The sequence below is a fragment of the Hypomesus nipponensis genome, chromosome 7 (genome assembly GCF_054491055.1).
Source record: "Hypomesus nipponensis isolate SF chromosome 7, ASM5449105v1, whole genome shotgun sequence".
Lineage (NCBI taxonomy): Eukaryota > Metazoa > Chordata > Actinopteri > Osmeriformes > Osmeridae > Hypomesus > Hypomesus nipponensis.
In genome coordinates, this window is record NC_140367.1 from 1,927,254 (window position 1) to 1,943,032 (window position 15,779).

General features: G+C 44.6%; 1 protein-coding gene across 1 annotated transcript; it reads left to right on the forward strand.

Moving 5' to 3' along the window:
• Positions 1-33: 33 nt before the first annotated feature.
• On the forward strand, positions 34-10,772 carry LOC146276306 (sodium- and chloride-dependent betaine transporter-like). Its single transcript, XM_084701544.1, has 16 exons — positions 34-158; positions 481-692; positions 1,578-1,712; positions 2,005-2,145; positions 2,405-2,519; positions 2,760-2,804; positions 3,783-3,909; positions 4,138-4,272; positions 6,721-6,824; positions 6,982-7,106; positions 7,567-7,679; positions 7,816-7,953; positions 8,110-8,212; positions 8,986-9,086; positions 9,471-9,602; positions 9,967-10,772. The coding sequence occupies exons 2-16, from the start codon at positions 494-496 to the stop codon at positions 10,114-10,116; spliced, it is 1,863 nt and encodes a 620-aa protein (XP_084557670.1). The 5' UTR covers positions 34-158; positions 481-493; the 3' UTR covers positions 10,117-10,772.
• The last annotated feature ends 5,007 nt before the right edge of the window (positions 10,773-15,779 follow it).

Sequence of the window (15,779 nt, forward strand, 5' to 3'; positions counted from 1 at the left end):
ATAGCTAAGACACACCCCATTACTTACTAGGGAACTTGCTCTCCCGCTATTCTCCAGTCAAGGAATTTGTCTTCCAGAGTGGCACTTTAAGTCCCATTATAATACTATACTATAGTATGTACTTTATATCAATCTAAATCTGAGGCATACATTTTAAGGTAAGTTGATTTGCTTAATAACAAGCCATGGACATTTGGCTGTGAGGTTGTGCGGATTAAATGCTTTGGTTTGAAACACTTTAAAAACATGCTCTAAAGTTTTAATGCATAAGTTTACATTCAACAAAAGTGCAAAAACTGTTTTTAGAAGGACATGGATTAGTTTTCAAATCAGACAGAACGGCCCTTGATTGGGCTGCATTGTTATGTATGAGTCCCTCTGAGGAATTCCAGATGGTAGTTCGAGGGTTCAACACATTCCACCAGGCGAGTGTAAGTAATTGTGTGACCGTAAAAATGTGCGTGTGTGGGTTTGACTGAGATTGACAGAGACCATGAAAGAGGCATCGGATGAGGGGACCACTTTGGGGGGACCGGTTGACTCGGAGGCCCAGGGAGAGAGACCCCAAGCTGGGGTTCTGCAGAGGGAGAAGTGGGCGAACAAGACTGAGTTCTTACTCTCCATGGCTGGGGAGATCATCGGTCTGGGAAATGTGTGGCGCTTCCCTTACCTCTGCTACAAGAATGGAGGAGGTAAGCCTTCTCTCCTATGAGAGGTTGTCAATCGGTGTGTGATATTGTTGAAAGATTTTTGCATTAGATAGAAGAAATTGGAGAACATTTTGAAACTTTTTTGCAACAGAATATGAAGACTGAACACCAGAACTGAATATAGAGGAGAGAGTAGAGGAGGAGAGGGAGGAGAAATAGAGGAGAGATAGGAGAAAGAGAGGAGAGAGAGGAGAGAGGAGACAGGAGAGGAGGAGAGAGAGGAGAGAGGAGACAGGAGAGGAGAGAGAGGAGAGGAGTGGACAGGGTATGCATTTCGTATTTCGTATAAGAGATAATGAGAAAAACGTAAGCAATCTTGAGTAGGAAAATATGGAAAGAGAGAGAGGGCAAGGGAGAGAGATAGAGAGAGGGCGAGAGAGAGAAAAGATGGCAAGAGAGAGAGATAGAGAGCGAGAGGGCGAGAGAGCCTTAGGGAGCTTCATATTTGAGTCTTCGGCTGTAGGGGGGGGGGGGGGGGAGCTCTGTTTCTGCAGGCAGGCAGCAACAGAAGACCAACAGTATACGGTACATCTCAAAAACAAGACAGCAGTCCTTCAGATCAATGACCCTCTTTGTTTAGTCTTCACTCTTCGTGAAGGGAATCCATTCAAATTATGTCAATTGGTTTAACAGACTGCACTAGAAAACATTGCAGAACTGTGCACTCTGCGGCTGCGCAGTAACACATCGTGATGTCCTGTAAGGGCCTCTTGCGAAGCAAGTCCATCTTTGTCAAAGTAGCTTGCAAACTGATCTTTTCTTCTCTTGTGTTTATTATTTTTTCAATCTGTTTATCAGTGCATGCTTGGTGATTCTTCGCTTCACCATGGTAACACTCTTGTCTTCTTCTCTGGTTCCCTCCTGCAGGCGTGTTCTTCATCCCTTACTTCATATTCCTCTTCTTCTGTGGTATCCCTGTGTTCTTCCTGGAGACCGCGTTGGGCCAGTACACCAGTGAGGGTGGAGTCACCGCCTGGAGAAAGATATTCCCCATGTTCGAGGGTGAATACATACGTTTGGGATTCACCGTGAACCCAATCACAACAAAGTGGATTAGGCCTGTCCTATCCTTCCTGTGACAGTGCATCTCAACACAGGCACTGACCACAGTAGGCCTGTCCTATCCTTCCTGTGACAGTGCATCTCAACACAGGCACTGACCACAGTAGGCCTGTCCTATCCTTCCTGTGACAGTGCATCTCAACACAGGCACTGACCACAGTAGGCCTGTCCTATCCTTCCTGTGACAGTGCATCTCAACACAGGCACTGACCACAGTCTCCTTCCTGTGCAGGAGTGGGCGTGGCCTCACAGGTGATTGTGATGTACCTGAACATCTACTACATCCTGATTTTAGCCTGGGGTCTCTTCTACCTGTTCAACTCATTCAGAACCCCCCTCCCATGGACCACCTGTGATAATTACTGGAACACAGGTGAGATGCAGTACTGTGGGACGACTAGTGTGTGATGACAATTACTGAAACAATAAAAATAAAAATCTCGAACTGTGAAAAGGTTTACCCGTGGTATATCATCAATAAACCATAGCCATAGCCATAGCCATAGCCATGCACCCATACGGTAGATGTAAGGCAAAAGAAGAACATCTATTCCCGCACATGTATGTACACACAGGCTGACAATGCACAGTGACAGGACATAACTATTAACAGCATATCCTCTCTCTTTCAGAGATGTGCCACAACCGGATTAGTTCTTTTGCAAACCCACACCTATTCAGCCAGAATTCCAGTTGGTCATTCCTGAGCAACGATTCTAATTATTTGGACTATGGCAACTACACAGAGTAAGTTCAATGGGAACTTTTCAATGGGATTGTATGCCTGCAACTTTGGACCATAATACTTTAAATCAAGACAGATGAGAAAATAATTTCTGAAGAAACTCCAAGCTTATCACACTGGGAACATGTCTTTGGTACAGTACAGAGAGACAGGACACCCACTCAATTTAATAAAACAATTCTCTCATGGTTCTAACCCTGCCCTTTTCTCTCCCAACTTATCTCTCTTTCTCCTTCGCTCAGTCCGAGAGCAAATAAAGTCATCTCTCCTGAAGAAGAGTATTGGAAGTAAGTGAATATACACATACATACACCCACACCCACACTGATAAGGAAACTGACATTTACACAACCCCACCAATGTCCTAACAAACACCATTCAAACAACATTCTACTTTTGGCTGTTGGGTTTAGAGTGCTCGGAAATACTTCATTTTCAAACACAACTGCTGACTGTTGGTGTCAGTTGATGTTTGTAGGGGCAGTTTAAACTGTCCTTGAAGCTGAACCCCCAGTCCTACAGCCGAGGTGTCCTCCCTATCAGTAGGGTGTAGGTTCAGTGAGGTTTCTCGTATCCATGGTGAATAAGGGCTGTCCAACTGCATGACGCAACACTGGAACTGGGCCCCGTATAAAGTTCACCACTTTAGTCTTCTTTGTTTGGTTATTTCTTCAGGAATCAGGGAAGCGTCCCTCATGATGCATTCCTGACTTCCTATGTGACTCCAGAATTGAGAAAGAGTCAGAGAACTGCAGTTTACAGCTCAAACAAGAACAACATGTGTTCTTTCTTCCAAACTCAAGCCCTCAAACATAAACGAGAGGAATTATAACATCTGTATTTATCATTCACATGCTATTTCATTCCCGGTTTGATCTGTAAAGTGCCTACACATGGAGACCAGAAAAGCATGTTTTCTGTCATAATGGATTTGTGTTACAGGAGAAAAAATGTCATGTTAGTGGATTTTGGCAATTTTTTTTTGCATTTCTGCACTTGCCTGTTTATGTCCACGCTCTATATGTTCACATTATAAATGTTTGTAAAACAAAGTATGTATGCAGGTAGGTGTGTATGTTTGTATTGTGTGTGCATATGTTGTACTCTCATTCGCACACATTTTACATGCATAAAATGAATGAATGTATGTGTGTAGGTGTGCATGTTTGTATCTATGTGCAAGCACATGTACATGAGGATGTGCCTGTCTGTCTGTCTGCCTGTCTGCCAGTCTAGCTGTCTGTCTGCCTGTATGTCCTCTCCAGGTATCGGGTCATCAGACAGACAGGGGACATGTCTTTCACTCCTAACTGGGACATAACTCTCTGCCTGCTGTTGGCCTGGGTGCTCTGCTACTTCTGCATCTGGAAAGGAATCAAATCCACAGGAAAGGTGAGTTGCCCTGAACCAGTGCCATGTCTGCATTCAGCCTGTGCGTACACACACAATCATATACTGTATATACATGTATGTGTATGTATACATAGATATACAGCTAGATGATAGATAGATGTACTGTATAGTATATCAATTCAAGTACATTTTGGTCATTTAGTAGATGTAGTTGTATCCAAAGAGACTTGCAAACGGAGCATATAGGATGTGTTTGGTGCGTCCCAGGTGGTGTACTTCACAGCGACGTTCCCCTACCTCATGCTGCTTATCCTCCTCCTCCGAGGTGTTACCCTGCCTGGAGCCTTCGAAGGGCTCAAGTACTACCTCATGCCTAACCTCAGCAAGATCACAGAGCCTGCCGTGAGTCACAGGAAGTGTGTGTCTCTGTGTGTGTGTGGGTGTCTGTGTCTGTGAGTGAGGACGAGTTTGCTTTTTTATTTTTATTTTATTTTAGCAAAATAATGTGTAAGGACAGTAAGCCTTATGAACAGTGAGTCTCTGGCCAAATCCTGCTTAGTCCTGCAGGCCAGGAAAAGAGCACACAGCAATAAAAACAAACTAAGTTTTATGTGAAACAGAGGGTTTAGTAACGGAAGCTGTCCTCCCTAACAACCACGTCATCAGTGTAAGGTTACAAAGACAACATCCCTGGAGTGAATGAAGTTTGTCAGTTGACTTAAAAGTGTAGGTATTAAGGTAAACATACGATCCACAGATGCTGCACACAAAGTGCTAGGCTTTCTGTCTTTCTGCTTTTTCAGCTTGTGATCTTCACAGCTTCCAGGGTCAAGGGTCAACAACGCCTGCCATGTACTTTCTGTGTCTTGAAGGAAGTAGGGATCGCTACAAGAATTCTATCACTGCCTCTGTTTCAGGGGCCCCCATCCAGTCTCACACGTATGTGTGTGTGTGTGTGTGTCTGTGTGTGTCTGTGTCTGTGTGTGTGTCTGTGTGTGTGTGTGTTGTTTTTCAGCACTCACAAAACACAGGATGCAGATTATGGTGGAATTTTGTGTCGCCAAGGGGGAATTTGTCTGTGTTTTTCAGGCACTGATGGACAAGCGAAGCATTCACTTTATCGCGTGAGCCTCACATCTGGCTGTTTCTGTAGGGAGAGATGGATAGTGTCTTGAGACAGAGTGCTCACACTCACGTTAGAATAGGGGGGAGCGTCATGGCTGGGGGCGACATCGGACCCCTCCAGGGGTGGGGGCAGGGGAGGCCGTGAATGTGGGGCAGGGGTCACACAGTTACATATCGCCAGACACAACAGTTCTGGTCAAAAAGAGCATTTGGTAGCGTGGCATTTTTTCTGCATCTGGAACGGATGTCTGGTGGGATAAACATACCGGTTAGAGCCCAGTGTTCAAACAGAGGGTTGTGAGAACTGAGGAAGGCTGTTGTAGCCGTGGTGGTGTGGGAGTGGCAGAATACGAGCATCCTTAACCTTTGTGCTAACGCTAACCAGATGCTGACTGAATGAGGCCTGGTGCGGGGAAGTGAAAAACATCTTCAGATATTTTCAACAATTCTTGATTACATGTGTTACTTATAGCCATTCATGTTGTTTAATTGTAACTTTAACTTTTAACTACATGCTCTTATGGTTCTTCCCTTTGGCACTTATTTTGGTTGTTCATAATATGTGCTCAATGTTTTGGCTACCCGCAATGTTATTGGGGCTATCTTGTTGTTATTATCAGTGACCTATACACTTTGTAAAGCTCTCTCTTGGAAGTCGCTTTGGATAAAAGCGTCTGCTAAATCAATTAATGTAAATGTGTTAATGTAGCAGATCATTTTATCCAAAGCAAATAGTACATATAGTGTACGTGTCGCAGATGATCAAAGACGTAAAGTGCATAGTTACATAGTGCAAAGTACTTGGCACTTGTCGTAAATTATGTTGTTGGAGTATCTTCCAATGTTACCTTGCAGGTAGCAATGCTCTGATTAAGTTATGTATACTGTGTAAGTTAGGTAACTGGTTAAATAAAAACTGTCATTACTAATCATTACTAACACACACACAGACACATACTCTCTCACACATACACAGTTAATAACAAACGCACGTTGCTGTTTTATCGTGACTATTTCACATATGATTTCTTTAGTAGCTCTTTTGTTGAGTGATCTGGATGCATGGTGTAAAGCAGAAAAGCAAACACAGCAGGACTTTCAGACTGGGATGTAGGACTTGCAGTCCTGCATCACGGTGATGCGGTCCTACTGACTGCAGATGGAAATGGTCCTGGGAAAGAGAAGGAGTTTGTTTATTTAGTGGAATGCCGACGTTAGTGTCTGTTTTTGATGAAACATGGTTGCCTCAGACAGACTTGTTATGGTCTTCAAGGAGATCTGATGAAAACCATATGTTCCTGCAGAATATCTTTCACGGAGCGCAACTGTTCACATCTACAGTGAGTAGCTAAACATCTCTATCTCTTTCTCTCTCTCTCTCTCTATCTCCCTCTCTGTCGATCTATCTCTCTCTCTCTCTCTCTTTCTCTCTCTCTCTCTCTCTCTCTCTGTCTCTCTCTCTCTCTTTCTCTCTCTCTCTCTCTCTCTCTCTCTCTCTGTCTCTCTCTCTCTCTCTCTCTCTCTCTCTCTCTCTCTGTCTCTCTCTTTCTCTCTCTCTCTTTCTCTCTTTCTCTCTCTCTCTCTCTCTGTCTCTCTCTCTCTCTCTCTCTCTCTCTCTCTCTCTCTCTCTCTCTCTCTCTCTCTCTCTCTCTCTCTCTCTCTCTCTCTCTCTCTCTCTCTCTCTCTCTCTCTCTCTCTCTCTCTCTCTGTCTCTCTCTCCTGTAGGTGTGGTGTGATGCAGGGACTCAAGTGTTCTTCTCCTATGCTGTGTGTCAGGGGGTTCTCACTGCCCTGGGCAGCTACAACAAATACAACAATGACTGCTACAAGTGAGAGAGACGTCTATGTCCACACACACACACACACACACACACACACACACACACACACACATTCACAGACAGACTCACAGACACGCACACACTCACACAATATCCAATAGCTTATATTAGATTTTGTGACGTTCATTATGATTGTGTTTTTCAGAGATTGCATAGCGCTCTGCATTTTAAACAGCTGTACCAGTATCTTTGCTGGTTTCGCTGTCTTTTCTATATTGGGATTCATGGCTCATGAACTCGGAGTAGAGGTAGCAGAGATTATTGAAGCTGGTGAGATCCCTGTATTCATGACTTAGTTTTGTCTTCTTGTCAGTACAACACTTTCCGATTGTGGCTGTTGAAACTGTATCATAACAAAGCCCACAAGAGGGCACTGTTGCCCAACTAATCCTACACGGATATAGTCACTACATTGTGTTTTATTGTACTGCACAACTCTCGATTCTAGGGTCTCTGGGCATGTTCATATGCATGTTTAACCCTTGTGTTATCTTCGGGTCATCGTGACCCTTCAGTCACAGTCGTGTTGCGACAACTTTACCGCATACAAAAACAAATAAAAAGCATTTTCTTTTAACCGTCGGGCTGTCTCACACCCCCCACAGCGCGACGGTTAATATAAAATGCTTTTTATTTGTTTTTGTATCGGGTAAAGTTGTCGACACAATGACCCGAAGGTTCACAGTGACCCCTCGTTAAGGTGAGCCAGTGACCATGTCACCCCCTGCAGGTCCTGGGTTGGCCTTCATCGTGTATCCCAGAGCTCTCGCTCTGCTGCCCGGCGCTCAGTTCTGGAGCGTCCTGTTCTTCCTCATGATCCTGTTCCTGGGCCTGGACAGCCAGGTAACGGCCAGGAAGTGTGTGTGTGTGTGTGATGGATAACTCACTGCATGTACCAGTTGGGTGTGCTCAGGCTCCTGAATGTAATGTGCGTGCCTGTGTTTGTGTTATTTTCAAACAAACGTGTTTTCATCCCTAGTTTGTGTGTGTGGAGAGTCTGGCCACAGCCATCACTGACATGTTCCCTGAAAAACTGCGTAAGCCATACAGGAGAGAGATCCTGGTTCTGGTCATCGCTGTGGTCTGCTTTCTACTGGGCCTGACTCTGGTTTCAGAGGTACAGTAACTTCCTGAATACCGTGGAAGAGAGAGAGACGTAGATGACATTTGCAAGAAAGAAATTGAGAATATATTTAAACATCTGATATCTGTCACCATCCACTCTGACCTTTGTGTCCATCCATCTGTGTGTGTGTGTGTGTGTGTGTGTTAGGGAGGGATGGTTCTCTTCCAGCTGATTGACATCTACGGCCCCAGTGGAACTAGCCTGCTCTTCATCGCCTGCGTGGAGACCACGGTCATTGCCTGGCTCTATGGTCAGTGATGTCACAAACATGGCTCTATGGTCAGTGATGTCACAAACATGGCTCTATGGTCAGTGATGTCACAAACATGGCTCTATGGTCAGTGATGTCACAAACATGGCTCTATGGTCAGTGATGTCACAAACATGGCTCTATGGTCAGTGATGTCACAAACACACTAACAAATGAAGAACAGTATGCCCTTCATCTGCTGAATGAGTCCAGTACAGTATTAGCACCCTGGATAAGAGGTCCTCTTACCTTAGGAGGTAACATGGCACAGACCGCACCCCGGTCACTAGTTGATCTGCTTTTTTCTTTTTCTTTTTTCCTTTAGAGATGTATTTTTTGGGGCATTTGACCTGCTTTTGTTAGACAATAAGGCCTCAGGCTGGAACTGAGCTACTGAGAGACCTTAGCTTCACATCTGGACTGTGTACTTTATAACCAGAACAGTTTGAGATGAACCAGCATGCACTACACAGCTCCTTTCCTCTCAATGTCTTTTAAGGACTTTGTTTTTATTGAACCGGATTAGGTTGACTGAGACCATTAGGCTATCTATATACAGCTTGCCAAGAGGTGTGTGAAATATTGGTGTAAGCTGCTGTGCTGCCCAGTGGGACACGTGGATTCAAATCTCCTCCGCTCAGAGCTGACTGAAGCCTGGATCACAACACGCCCCGCTCCCCCCCCACGTCCAGACATCAGACCAGACCCGGGTGAACAGGACCGTGGAACCAAGTGTTGTAGTGTTGATTCTACTGGATTGTCTGACTTTGCAGGTGCTGACCGTTTCTATGACAACATCCAGGACATGATAGGCTACAAGCCGTTTCCTGTTTTGAAGTACTGTTGGCTGTTTGTCACGCCCTTCATCTGTGGGGTGAGTCTTACAGCTGGGTCTCACATCTCTATCAGTCTCCCTCTCTATCAGTTTCTATCCGTCTCTCTCTCTGTCAGTCTCTCATCTTAGTTTCTATCTATCTCTATGTATAGATTGCTACACTAAATAATATGATCCTCATGGACATTTACATTTTACATTTAGTCATTTAGCAGACGCTCTTATCCAGAGCGACTTACAGTGAGTACAGGGACCTGCTCCCCGAGGCAAGTAGGGTGAAGTGCCTTGCCCAAGGACACAATGTCATTTTGCACGGCCAGGAAGCGAACTGGCAACCTTCTGATTACTAGCCTGATTCTTTAACCGCTCAGACATCTGACCCCCGTGACCACGTTTGTCACCATGTTGCGTCTGTGTTTCCAGGTCACCCTCCTGTACAACCTGAACAGCCAGTCCATGTACCTCTTAGAGCCCTGGGCCAGGGTGATGTCTGCTTTCCTGGTCATCACCCCGCTACTGTGCATCCCCCTCTACATCCTGGTGTCTGTGTGCAAGGTGGGGAACTGCGTGTGTGTTTGTGTTCTTGTTTAACTACCCTTGTGGGGTCCAAATCCTCACAAGTTTAGTGAAGTATGAAAAAACATGATCATTTTTCTTTGGCTTGATAACTTTAAATTTTTAGTGTTAAAGTGTCAACTTTAGGTGTTAGGGTTAGAATGACATTAAAGGGTTAGTGTTAAAGTATGGGTTAGTGGTTGGAGATCTTGAATGGGATTGAATAGTCGGGCCCCACTGGGACAGAAAAAAAGTGTTTGTGTGTGTTTGTGTTTGTTTGTTTGTGTTTGTTTGTTTGTGTTTGTTTGTTTGTGTTTGTTTGTTTGTGTGTGTTTCGGAATTATAGCCATATCCTTTTTCCTAGAATCCTTCCGGGATAACCATTCCATCCAGTGACCTCCGGCAAGCCAAGCCTCACAGCCCCAGACTGAGTCTGTGTAAACGTGTCATCTTAACGGGACAGCAGAAGGCCTCCAGAGCAGACGGAAAAATGATGGACGTCACTGGAGTCTGACGCAGGCCGAGTGAGCGGAACCTGGGTGTTGTGAAAGATTGGCTGAAAGACAACATGTTACAGATGAAACAGAAGCATTTCTTTTCATTTTTAAGTAAGAACTGTTTACACCTAAGATAAATATTCAGGGATGTCTTTCACCTATTATTTCTGGCGCTTATATATAGCACATGAATATTCGTATTATTTTTATACTATAACCTTGTTAAAATAAATGTTTCCTTATGTTGTTAGTACTGTATGTTTTGTAAAGGTACAATAGGTAGGTTTGATCCCCAATAAGCATGTTGTGTAAGATACTTTCCATCCAATTACATTCCAGCAATCCTAATCCAGCCAACATTTGATACCAATGTCACTATGAGGTCACATTTTATGTCACCTTCTGATCTGACGTCATAGGCCTGCTGATGCATCATGGGAGATGTGTTCCCTACTTCTTTTTGTAGTTTTGTGTCTGATTCTAGCAATGACGCAGAGCACAAGGAAATAACACTACTCTCAACAATGATACTCAAATAAATGATGTTTTGTGGGTTCGGTGGATCATCAACGGCACACGCTACAGTTAAACACTCATCATGTACTCAATTGCTTTACGTATTGAGATGTACTCCAGTTGATTGATTGAATGAATATTAAACATAATATTGATATACTGTGACGTCCATGTTTAATCATGTTCCACAGAGAAGCCGATATTTAAAAGTTCAGCTTGTTCCAGAACACAAATCAGTCCTCCTGGTTTGTCCTCTCTGTAAACGCGTTCCAAACACACAGGAGACCCAGCCTTTAGTGTTCTCGCCTCACATAGAACCTTACTGGTGTACCACTCCCCAAGTCTAGGACGTGTTTCCACCGGGGTCTGGACGATGGAGGGTCGAGGGCCTACTCTCTCGTCCACTTCCAGTTGTCAGGCCGGCATTCTCTAGTGCTCTCATCCATCTAATTTGAACTGGCATTCAATTAACCAGCAATTCCGTCCAGCGCTACGAATGACCGGCGGCACTGTTGAATGGTGGTACTGGAAGGCAAGAGATTGCTCTCTGGCTCAATATGGTGGGCTGAGCTCCAAGGGGCAGTGTTTACTGCGTAGCTGTTGACGTGAGCCAATGAAGATGCCGGGATTGTACACTGATAGCAAAATGAGCCAGTTAGGAAAGAGCAGGCACAAGCGAGGGGGGTTCTTTGAGGTCAAACCCCCCCATATTTGCATATGGATGTGTTTACATTGGCTAGTGTTGATGGCCCCACAAGCTTCAGGCTGGGAACCATAGAACCAGGGGCCGCAAGAGCAATAACCTTTATGTGTCTCTCTGTAATGATCTGACTATCCACACTGACAGGTCGTTACATGTTCACCCACTTCACTCACAGTCTGTTGTCCCTGAGGAGGACTGACGAACTAGGACAACAGATCGAGCAGAAAACTGTTAGCACACATGAACAGCAGACTTTTCACTTTTACAGACTCTTACAAAACAAGTTTCGGGTTCTGGAGCAGCCAGATCTGTCTGGGTCCTTGATTGGACACAAATATATTCAGGTTTAAGCTTGTCAGAATTACAAAAAGACTGAGCTCCCAAGACAGATGTAGACCTTGTCGTAATAGAGAGTACTGTCAAATATTCTGGAAACTGCCTTTTAAGAGTTGTAAGTTCCATGTGGAATTTGAATACTGAATACGTATTGAAGATGGAGAGAAAATAACGTTTAGCCACACAAGTTCTTTTAAAAATCCTCACAAATTATGAAAACCATCAACACACCCATCTGAACGAATGTTGAATAGTACATGACAAAGTCATAACAATAATTACTATGATAATAGTCACAATTATCTATAACTACAGGTATGATGTAACAGGGGCAAAATAGATGATGGCATGTAATTGCATGTTGCTTAAGTGCCCTGCAGGTTAGCTCTGCTTAGAACTGCGGGCTTAATAACTCTCAAATAAGGAGACCAGAGGCATCTGGATTTTATCTTATTATCCCTTCGCATGTATCGAAGGTACATAATGAATCAAACTGCAGCTCATTCCCTGCAGTAGCCGGGTGGTAACTGTGAACTGGTTGGGGAATTATTGACACCCTGACCAGGCCACACAGTGCTAATTATAGACAGGCTCTGCTCAGCATCATCCTTCACTGTCATCAAGATACAGGGTGTATATACGTATACTGTACACACACACACTCACACTCACACACACACACAGACACACACACAGAGACACAATCAAATATACACACACATTCACGTGGACCTGCTTCCATACCGTTCATTAGTCAGCAGCACATGGTCTGACCTCATTACCGCGCCCAGCTGACCAGCTGCAGTCTCTCCTAGGACTCCATGCATGCACCGCAGCGGCTGCTGTCCTTCCTAACTCATCTTAACAGGCCAAGTCCCAAGCCCTGCACAGGGGTTTATTTATACAGGGCAACAGCTGCATGCATCAGAACCCCCCCCCCCCCCCAAAACGTAGCAGATGATGAATATCACACAATATTTGTGATTATTTTCCCCCGACCTTATACACAAAGACATCAGATGATCTATATAACCGATCATCCCACAGTTTCAACTGGTGACAGAGATTCCACAGAGAATGTGAGTGATAAACTGGCCCCCCTCACACACAGGAACCCCTCTCATCCCTGACCCATCACTTGAGAAGCTCTATGAATATCCCACTGACACCTCCATGGAGCACAAGCTAAATCACAAGCACCTTCAGCCCCAGTACGCTTCAAACCCCCCTCGGCCCTCAGAGAAGCTCTCCGATCGACACGGCAGAACGCACCCTGCACGTACCGTCTTCACAGCAAGCGCCGAATCAGGCCAACACAAAACGCTACAAACTTCCAGGGGTCACCTTCCGCCTCGGCCCCCAGAGAGAGAGCTCTCATTTGGGATGCAGCAGAGGCCCCATGTGGACATGCATCACTCTGTACAGTCCCCAGCTGTCGCCTCTGCCCTGCTCCCAGTACATCTTCATCAAACACTACTGGGGCCGAGGTCTGTTTGCTGAACTCAGCGCCAAACCTCACACGAGGACTGAGGGAGAGAGAGGATGGGGGGGGGGAGGTAGAACATTTGAAAAAAACAAGAGCTTTTCTGACTTGACGTTGTCGGGCTGAAAGTCATGTGTTTAAATCTGGGAACGAGGTTTTCAGCTCCACGTACGGACTGGTAATGCTGAACGGCCCTCTCTGTTGCTGTCCTGCCTAGAATATCCATTAGGAAGGGCGGTGAAGGCTGTATTAAATGGACAAGGTTTCATCAGTGTTTTTATCATGCTGAGGACTTTGAGAATATTTGAGCAGAGCACAAACAGACGTTAACACTGGGTGGTTAGTCATGACTCAGGGTTAGAAGAGCAGAGTGATTGAGGGCTGAGGATATTGATCCTGAGAGAGGTATAAGTCATGATGATAGCCCAGTGACGTCCCATGTGGACCATACATCAGACAAACTGTAAATGAGAACATTTTTTCCCCCTCTCTCTCTGTCCTTCCCCCCCCCCTCTCTCTTTCTCTTTCCCTCTATTTCTCTGTGTCTCTATCTCTCTCTATCTATCTCTTTCTCCCTCTCTCTCTTTCTCTCTCTTTCTCTGTCTTTGTCTCTCTATCTCTCTCTCTCAGTTCAGTTCAGAATGCTTTATTGGCATGACAGTTCGGGTTGAGCAGTATTGCCAAAGCAGTCCATATTGAAAGGACATTTTAACATATGTATTTAGCATTTACGAGGAGTATAACAATAACAATATGGCAGTACAATATAACAGTAGCATAGTAAGAGTTACAGTAACACATGAATGCATGTTAATATACAGAAAGGTTTTAAATTCTCTCTCTCTCTCTCTCTCTCTCTCTCTCTCTCTCTCTCTCTCTCTCTCTCTCTCTCTCTCTCTCCCTCTCTCTCCGTCACAAGCAAATTCTGTGTCTGTACCTGACATACGGCTTAGTAATCATTTATTATTTTGTTGACCTTTTTGTCCCCTGTATGTCCTAATCAAATAGTAACCATGTTACTGTAAGCAAATCGCCTACAGCAGAACTTAGCCATGCAATGAACTAGGAATTGATTCATGGCACAGATAGGTGTGACCCAGAATGGATCCAAGGTCATAAGGATACCACAATACCATGTCTTCTATTTAACTGGCTGTTGCGTTTTAAAAGGGAGAAAACAGCAAAAAAAGTTCAGTTTTATTTATGTAATTTGGTCTCTGAGGAACTCGCAATGCAATAGATAATAATCTGGGGCCAAAGTAAACATTGACGTAAACCAGCTCTGACAATTCCAATTCTGCTAGCCGTCAGAGTCGACCCCCTTGAATGACAAAACTGGCAAACGACCTCGGACTGGCTGTTGACAAGAAAGGCTTGCCGTGCGCATGTAATTACGTTTCTAATATGATTTTAATCTCCTTTTTCAAAGAACCTCCTGGACAAACAGGCATCTGAGCTCTTGTCAACACCCAAGGCTTTTGTCGCAGAGTTAATTAGTCTCTAATTGGCTTCCATAATTCGGAGGGGGAAGTAGATATTGACGAGGGTGGAGATGATATCTGAATCTCTCAAAGCCTACATTTTGTTGAAATAGAAGAACTAAGAAATTGTTATTCTTTTGACATGGGTAGAAACAAAAAAAGAACCATTATTATAGCAAATTGAAATAATCACGTATCAATAAAAAAGCAACACGGAAACAGTGTAGACCAACAAGGATGACTTGTCAACTGAAATATGAAAGCATATAAGCAAGTTTTACTGCATTACTAAAGGCAAAATGGCAGTTTATGACATCCTGCTCTCCTTCTCCTCCCTCTTCTGTATTTGGAAGAAACTGGAGAGACTTTAAAGAGAGACACACTTTAAGAGCAGCCCTGGATTCAAGAACATTTGGATTCCTTCACTGTTGTGTGTGTGTAGGAGAGAGAGAGAGAGAGAGAGAGAGAGAGAGAGAGAGAGAGAGAGAGAGAGAGAGAGAGAGAGAGAGAGAGAGAGAGAGAGAGAGAGAAAGGGAGAGAGAGAGAGAGAGGGAGGGAGGGAGACACATAGAAACACAGAGAGACACAGAGAGAGACACAGAGAGACACAGAGAGACACAGAGAGAGACACAGAGAGACACAGAGAGAGACACAGAGAGAGATAGAGAGAGACACAGAGAGAGACAGAGAGAGACACAGAGACAGAGAGAGACAGAGAGACACAGAGAGACACAGAGAGAGACAGAGAGAGTGAGAGCAGGAGATATGTATGCCTCCAGTGCTGGGTGCACTGGTCCGTTTGGCAGCAGGAAGAGAGGCTCAGCAGAAGGCAGGACTGTTTGCCTGGAGACAGAGGCCAAGCTCCAGCATTGACATGCCTGACATATGCTACTGTGTTTACACACACGCACACTCTCTCAACACACACACAAACTCACACTCTCAACACACACGCGCACATTCACACACACTCTCAACACACACACTCGCACAAGCGCTCATATTTCCTCTCTCACCCACAATAACCAACATCCAGGAGGCCATTTTAGAAAGTATTTTCTAGCTGGCTAGTTAGTCAGAAATCACTTAGGTTTTGTTTGTTTTTCAGCTTTTTTTACGTTGGTGGTCAGGGTTTCCTACAGTTTGTGTTTTGGACTGCTG

What these genes read in the sequence shown, in the direction of transcription:
- LOC146276306 (XM_084701544.1), top strand. Translation starts at nt 494, where the DNA reads ATGAAAGAGGCATCGGATGAGGGGACCACTTTGGGGGGACCGGTTGAC. An exon ending in TACAACAATGACTGCTACAA is followed by an intron (nt 6,825 to 6,981) that starts GTGAGAGAGACG and finishes TGTGTTTTTCAG; the next exon opens with AGATTGCATAGCGCTCTGCA. An exon ending in TCCTGGGCCTGGACAGCCAG is followed by an intron (nt 7,680 to 7,815) that starts GTAACGGCCAGG and finishes TTTCATCCCTAG; the next exon opens with TTTGTGTGTGTGGAGAGTCT.